This window comes from Thrips palmi, unplaced genomic scaffold (assembly GCF_012932325.1).
Source record: "Thrips palmi isolate BJ-2018 unplaced genomic scaffold, TpBJ-2018v1 HiC_scaffold_18, whole genome shotgun sequence".
Lineage (NCBI taxonomy): Eukaryota > Metazoa > Arthropoda > Insecta > Thysanoptera > Thripidae > Thrips > Thrips palmi.
The window spans coordinates 860,646-868,446 of NW_023144627.1; the positions used below are offsets into that span (position 1 = coordinate 860,646).

General features: G+C 51.8%; 1 protein-coding gene across 1 annotated transcript in view; it reads left to right on the forward strand.

The window, feature by feature from the left end:
• Window positions 1-6,420, forward strand: part of LOC117645486 — a 14,679-nt gene extending 8,259 nt beyond the window's left edge. Inside the window, exons 4-5 of the mRNA XM_034385731.1 lie at window positions 5,072-5,170; window positions 6,326-6,420. Coding sequence (XP_034241622.1) covers window positions 5,072-5,170; window positions 6,326-6,420 — 194 coding nt within the window. The remainder of the gene's footprint in view (window positions 1-5,071; window positions 5,171-6,325) is intronic.
• Window positions 6,421-7,801: the final 1,381 nt, after the last annotated feature.

Sequence of the window (7,801 nt, forward strand, 5' to 3'; positions counted from 1 at the left end):
TGTTTTTGTCGTTTCTCTCATGCGCTTACTTGGTCGACCATGCAGATCACTCAAAGTAAGGATATCAGGGCCAAACACAGCAACTGATAGCTAGCTCTTCTATATGCGGCCTTTTAGGGACCCATGCAATCATTATCATAGTTACTTTACAAAAATTTTTTTTTTTTTTTGAGCACATTTTCACTCATAGATCTCGACTAACCTGAGACATGGAGTTTTGAAGTGGACAAAAGTTTAGTGACAACTCACTATTTAAGGATGGCAAGATTCAGAAATTCTTAATGGAAAGAGTAATCAAGTTGAAACATGTGCTGTACTACATAAAGTCCCCTTCGAAACTCCGTGTCTCAGGTTAGTCGAGATCTATGAGTGAAAATGTGCTCAAAATAAAATAAATTTGTGTAAAGTAACTATGATAATGATTGCATGGGTCCCTAAAAGTCTGCATATAGAAGAGCTAGCTATCAGGAGTTGTGTTGGGCCCTGATATCCTTACTTTGAGTGATCTGCATGGTCGACCAAGTAAGCGCATGAGAGAAACGACAAAAAAAACAGTCAATTAAAGGGGAAAATATGCCGCAATTAGACATGTTATAGACTCCAGAAGAAAAAATTGTGGCGGGCCATCCAAACCCTCTTAAGGGAGTATGCACCAATAGTAGGGTGCGTCGATATGCACGACTTTTCAGATGCAACTTTTGGATAGCACTCAAAAGTTTCGTTTTTTTGTGGTGATTCCATAAATGACCTCGGTTTTGCGATAGGACAACTCCTTCATGACCCTACCGGGCGTTTTCTGCCAAAAAGCGGAGTTTTTGTACTTTTTCTTGTTTTTTGGTTCCACATTCCATCCTAAACTGTCGGGGCGGCTGTTGCACGGTCGGATGGTCACCGCCTACACTAAATACAAGTTTTGCAGCTTGGCTGGACCACCGTACACCTCACATATGTGTCCCAGAGCTCAATTTTCATACTTTTTTAACCACAATTTTTTTAATTTTTCCCCCTTTTTTCAGCTTTTATCGAGGATTGTACTGACCAAGTCTGTCTATACCGTGACCAGAGGTTGTATAAAGGAGTGTAGGGGCACATAGAACGCAAGGCAGTCGGTGGACGGGGGCTGGGTAGGGAGGGCGAGGAGGGAGGGACGGGAGGTAGTGGAAACAAATTCCCCAAAACGGCCCAAATCAGCTGCTCTTGCCGAGCGCCACTGTGTAATGAAAGGTCGGAAAGTGAGACATAAAATATTTTATCGTTCTAACTGACTAGACTTAATATAGAAAAACGTATTGTAGTGAAAAAAGTGCCACAGGACCATCCATGCGACACAGGGACGTCATTATTGAAAAATAAGTGGTAAAAGCGCCGAATTTTTAGATCTTGACGCCCATGGCCTCTGCTGGTTGATGAATCCGCGGCTTTTCTCGACGCCTACTGGTTGAGGGGTAACAGGACAACACGTGATAACATGAGGGTCATCGAGCCAGGTGGGAACTCGAGATATTTGGCCTCAAAGTACACACTTTTCAAAAAAAAATTCCACCAAAAATGTTGTTTTTTGACAAATCCGAGCCCCTGCCTTCGGCTCTGCGGCAAACCCACAACTTTTTGGCTGAGCGATAGCGAAGCCTGTTACTCCAGTGCGGTTGAAAAGTTTTGTCTGTCTGTCTGTCTGTGTGTGTGTCTGTGTGTGTGTGTGTGTACACTACTCCTCCTGAACGGCTCGGCCGATCTGGCTGAGATTTCGCAGGGTTATTAGGTATGTTCTTGGCTCCGCACACGCGAAATTTCACCATCCTAGCTCAACTGGTTCAGTTTTTATAGCCGAAAAACACCTAAAAAACGGCGAAAAATCGAGTTTTCTGTCGGAAGACCTCTCCTGTCTGGATGAAAGGGGGGTCTGGGGGGCGGAGCGCCCTAGGCACGACAAGTTGAAAAGTTACAAGGGTCAAGATCGTGTAATTTGTAGATGAAGCACCTCTATGTAGAATGAAGGGGGTCTTGGGAGCGGAGCCCCCCAGCATGCAACAGTTCAGAAGTAACTGATGATGGAGAAGCATTGTCTGCCGAAGGCAGCCTAGCGCCGCAGGCCAAGGTAGGTACGCCAGGCGCGGATTGCAGAAACAGGCAGCGACACATCGCGAAGCCTGTTACGACAAGACGCGGTCCGGCGTAAACCTACCTTGTATAGACGCAACTCGTAAAGGGGTACAAGGACAACACGTTTCATTATTAGAAGCATTGAGACAGGTGCGGAACTAGTGATATTTGGCCTTAAAATTTATGATATTATTCTGAAAAATCTACCAAAAAAGCCGTTTTCTGACAAATTTGACACCTAGCATTAGGCCCTATGGTGAATCCGCAACTTTTCTCGACAAGAGCTTGTTGAGGGGGACGACAACAACACGCTTGAGGTTCTCAACCTCAGGTCAATGCTATCGCTCCCTAACAGTTTAAAAATCGTTAATTGTGCAATACTTTTAGCAGCGTGTAACATTTAACCCGAAGACAAATTAGATAGTCAAAGGCAATTGCTCGATTTGTCAGGTCACCAGCTTTCCAAAAACATATAAAATGTTATTTTTATCTTGAAGGATGCGACCGCCAGAGGGAATTACATTCACCTGTTGGAATGGATGCACGAAAATCTGAAAATGTTTCGAGTTTAGAGCTCCGTAGGGGCTCACCCACGTGTCAAATTGTCAATTCAATTAGTGTTCTGGGTAGCCTAGACCTTCCTTTCCAACATCCAAAAGTTTGAAGGACCCACCACTCAGTTATAAAAACACCACTTCTGACCACTTTTCGCGTTTCGTCCCACTGTGCGGCGACGCGTCGCAGATTAAAGGGTTAATCTGTGACAAACTGCTTTAACAAGTGTCAATTAAAAGTTAAAAAAACGGCACTGGAAAATCACATTTTAAGGGTTGTCCCCCCCCCCTCCCGGGAGGATGGGGGCGCAATTCGGCCAAAGGGGGGCGCCATAAAGAGTGCCCCCCCTTGGCCGTAAAACGTTCCTACGCCCCTGTTCCAAACCATCGTTGGATTCACGTGGAATGTCCCACAAGGGCTGTCAACAACCGGCTCGCTTACTATACCCGTCATTTTTGCCCATCCAACCCGAACGGAAAGTGGCGCCCCAGCCAGAATGGTCAGGCCTATCAGAAACCGCCGCTGCGTTTTGTCGACACTCTTAAGATAGTATGCCTACGCCAGCTCCGGCTCGCTGCGGCTCCGCCCGCCACCTCGCCGTCACTCTTGCAGACATCTTTGCCTTCATCGTTTGCCTCGCTGCCCCGTGCCGCTATCTCCGCTGCCCCGTGCTCTCTTTGTCGTTACGCTTAGTCGTTTACGCTTTTTCCTGCTTTGTCACGCGTTGTCGTCTACGCTTCTGTCGTTCTTACGTTCTATGCGTCCTGAGTTCTTATACGTTCTTTACGTTTTGATTGTTACAACTATGGTTGCTTCACTGGTACTTCGTAGAGGTGAGTGTCTAGTGTTTGTGAAGTGTGTTGGGGTGCGCCGTGGCGCCGTGGGATCCGTGGGGCCTCGCCGGCCTGCCCGATTCGCTTGTTGTTGATGGGCGTCGCCACGTCCCTGCCGCGGCCTGCCGCCCAGCCGCTCGTGCGTTGTCCCATTCCCCCGTTCCTTTTGACTGTTGATTGGCGGCGTGGACAGCCCGAAGCAGTGTCGTGTTGTCGGAACCGTGGAGACGTCTCAACCCGTTACCGGGTTGTTTCTTTGACTGCGCTGCCAAACGCGTTGCTCCCGCCGTGTCGCTCGCTGCGCTTGCGCTCAGCCCCGCCTTGCCCCGCCGCGGCGCGCGGCCTCTGCGGTTCTCCGGTCCGACCAGTGTCCCACCCCGTCGACGCCATCGGCCTCGTCGGAGGGCCCGATCCCCCGGTCCCCGCTTGACGCGTGTCCTCGCCGTGGCCGATCGCCGCAGTCCGCAGCGGCTCGGCCAGCCCGTTGCTGTGCCCACGGCCTGGGCCGGCGGCGCCACGTCGTTGTCCGCGTGGCTGTTGTCTGCTTCAGGGCCTTGGCCGGTTCGGCCGTGTCTTGGTCTCTGTTATGGCACTCACATGACGCCACGGCCTAGCCGCGTAGCGGCGTATACCCATGGCGGGCGGCCCTACAAACCCCCCGCCCCCGGCAATTTGTTGTCTAAATTTGCTTGCATGCCACTAGCTCCTAGACTGTCCCACACCCGCTCGCTCCCCGCCCATCGTCGGCTTGGACACTCGCTAGCAAAGTGTCATATGGATTGTTTACAATGCGTTGGGCCAGGGGCCCATGCTCCATTTGACTGCCGTGGGCATGCAGGTTGTCGGACCGGGACCGGGTTGTTTGACTGCGTTGCCAGCGCGTTGCTGCCGTTTACAGAAACGCTGCCGCTGTGTAAATCAGGGGTGTGCAACTCGCCTCTGGCGGGCGTCCGGGCACCAGGCACGGGCGCTCGGCTGTTGGCTGGCCGCCTGCGTAGCCGAGCTCGCACAGCGCTGGCTGGCTGCGCTCAGCGAGCGGTTCGATCCCAGGCAAACTAGCGCGCCGCGCCGCTCAGTCGCATCCATCCTTGTCTTTCCCATATGCCGCCCTGAGAGTGAGAGAGACGGCCGATGTGCTCGCTTCGTCCAGTTGAGTTCACACCTCAGCGCCGGTCGCCCAGCCGCACTGCCGCCGGTCACAGACCAGCCAGCCCGGGCCGGCCCCGGCTCAAGCCTTGGCTCGGCAGCGCCCGCGCGGCTCGAGCGTCTGCCCGCCGGGCGACTTCGGCGCCCGGGGCAGCGCCACCCCTGGTGTAAATGCTCTATATGCCGTGTCGCTCGCTGCTGCCTTCAGCGAACCCCGCCCGCCCCCGCCGCGCCCTTTGTCCTCTCCGACCCGCGACGCTTGGAGACTCGTCCTTTTCGCCCTTCTCCGGTTTCCACCCGGTGTCTCGCTGCTTGCGCTGCTGCATCGGCCTCGTAGCGTCGGAAGGCCGCGCAAGGCCCGGCGGGCTCGGTCCCCGTCGGCAGACGTGTTCGCCGCGTATGTAGCTGTGTCTAATGTTCTGATTCTCTGTTCACAGGGAGATCTGCCTCAAAAGTTCCCAAGATATCTCGTCAGGGGAGAGTGTCATGGTTATTGTCCACAATGTTAGAGGTTAATATTGGTGTGGATACCAAAGGTATGTAGCAGCAAGGCTGTGCGTGGCTATACGTGCACCGCTTCGCCGCCTCGTCAAGAAGGCGCCGTGCCCGGCCGTGCCGCTGTCTGCGCTTGCTCACCCGTTTACTGTTCTGTTGCAGGAATGTTCGAGCTGATTGGTACAGCCCCTGTATCAGTGAACCCTCATGCTGCAGCGAACGCTGACCCCTGTGTGGTGGGGGAGTGGCAGGCGGCCGGCGGGCCCGCCTTTTATGCTTGCACGCCCGGCCTCGTCAAGTGCATCTTTTGCGGCGGAGCCTTCTTCAAGATAGCGCACTGGGCATTGCACGTGAAGAAGGGGGGGTGCCGCGAATTTGATGCGGGGAAGTGAGTATCCAGCTATTGAGTTGTGCTGAAATGCTGTGCCTGCTCGTCTGCTTAACCAATGCAATTCGTCCGTTACAGCCCTGAAGACTGTCGCGTGTTTGACGCGTGCGTGGCAGTCTCCCGGGTAATGTTCGCATCGAATGTCTCCCGCCTTGATGAGGCGCCTGGTTTCAACAGGCAAATGGTACATGACCTTAATGACCACGTCTTGGAGGCACTGAGCCACGGGCGCCTGGCTAAGGAGGCAGCTGCGGCGCCCCATCCCGACCTCGAGCTCACGATGTAAGTCTCGTACCCCTGTCTGTTTATTGCTTGATTTGAAGTGGCTATTGTCTCACCTGTTACGTCCGTTTACCGAATGCCAGCCGCCAAAAGATAACGTACTGGAAGACATAAACAACTGGCTAGCAGACGATCTCCACGACTGCTGGCCACCTCACTCTTATGGAGGCTCTGCGATGAGTTGGAAATACCCCTTAATTACCCTCTAGCGCTCCATACTCTTTGTGGATCCTTTCATCTTCTGAAGTAAGAAGATAACCTAGCTGTAGGTTGCAAAGACATGCATGCCACTGTCTTGGCAGGGATCATATAAAAGTTGAAGGCAATTGGAAGCCGAAACATAGGCCAGATGAAAGAGACAGGGAAAAAGGAGTTCGAGATGGAGGGGGCAACCACATTCGATGTTTCGGGACACAATATTTCATAGGACAAGAGATTTCGTCGGATTTCGTCCAGTTTAAAGCCTAAAATCTGCATGTTTTTGGCCTTTTCGGGGAAAGATTACGAATTTTCCACAAATTTCCAGGGCGTCGGAGACAAGAATTCTCGAGAGGTTGCCCCCTCGGCACGCGCCGTTTAGTGGTCTACAAGCTCAACTTCTTGAGTTGTGGCATTGATTGAGTTGGTGCGCGGCCACCGCTGCATTTGGTGTGCCAAGGATCCCAAGCAAAAGGACAACACTGCACGAGGGCAGGCCTGGACCAACATCGCCGACAACTTTTTTGGACAGGAGTTTTTAGAAAATGGTGACAACTGCAGTTGTATGTCTTTGATAGCATGTGTGGCCTTGAACAAGCATAGGCATAGATGCGTCTCGTCAACTGAATAGTTCTACAAGTTTGTTTATTTCGGGTTCAGAGCCACTTTAGTGCAAGAAACGGTGGAAGACAATAGTTGATGGGCGCCGAGCTCACAAAAGAGACCATCCTCTCAAGAGCGGCCAAGGTCGGGGTACGCAGGACAGCCAGTACTACCTCGGGTCGTCTCTGCGCTTCCTCAGGGATAACGACGCCCGCGAGGTCACCGACAGCAACCTGCAGCACCTGCCGTCCGCTTCCAGTGTCCTTTCCGGTCAGCAAAAGCAGCCGATATTGTGTGTGTAGGTGTGTGCACTGGTAAAACAAAGGCATAAAAATTACGCCCTTTAGGGCATAAATGCTCTTTTACGCCCTTGCAAGGGCATAAATCGTTTTATGCCCTTGGGAAGGGCGTAAATGGTATGGGAATTTCAAGCAAAATTTTAATGCCCTTCCGAAAGGCATTAACGATTTATGCCCTTTAAGGGCGTAAATCGTTTACGCCCTTTAAGGGCATAATTTTTATGCCTTTGTTTCACCAGTGTGTGCCGGTGTGACAGGGCAAACCAAAATTCCATTTGCGTTTCAGACCTCATCACCCTTGGCGTTATAAGCCAGACCTAATGAGGAAGTGGAAGAGGCCACGTAGCAGAGAATAGGGCATATTGGTCCGGACTAATTCTTTTGGCTTCTAAAAACGTATCAGGCGAGCTACAAACTTTAGTTTTTAAAGCTAGGTCTTAGTTTGGTCCTAAATTACCCTTGGGAAGCTGGTCGCAATACTTTCCCGCGCATTCTGGCCGAGAGATGCAGAAAACCCGGGACGTTCGTCAAAATGACAGGGAGGGGTACATTAACGTGCTCAGTGAGACAATGATTCCTGCGGTTGAACCCCTCCGCGCAGGAGGAATCCTCTTCATGCAGGACAACGCTGGAATCCACAAGGCACGAGGCACAATGGAATTTCTGGAGGCAGCGGGGGTAAATGTCTTGGACTGGCCCCCATACTCTCCAGATTTGAACCCAATTGAGAACCTGTGGGGACTAATAGTTCACGAGTGAGAGGAAATGGACGAGGCCACAAAAACTGCCCTTGCTGCTCATGCTCGGTATGTGTGGCAGGATATTCATCTCTCAATATCTCAGTGAAAGATGCTAGGACAATTGGTACTGTTTTCTGAGTACCACAATATGTTTCACCTGAA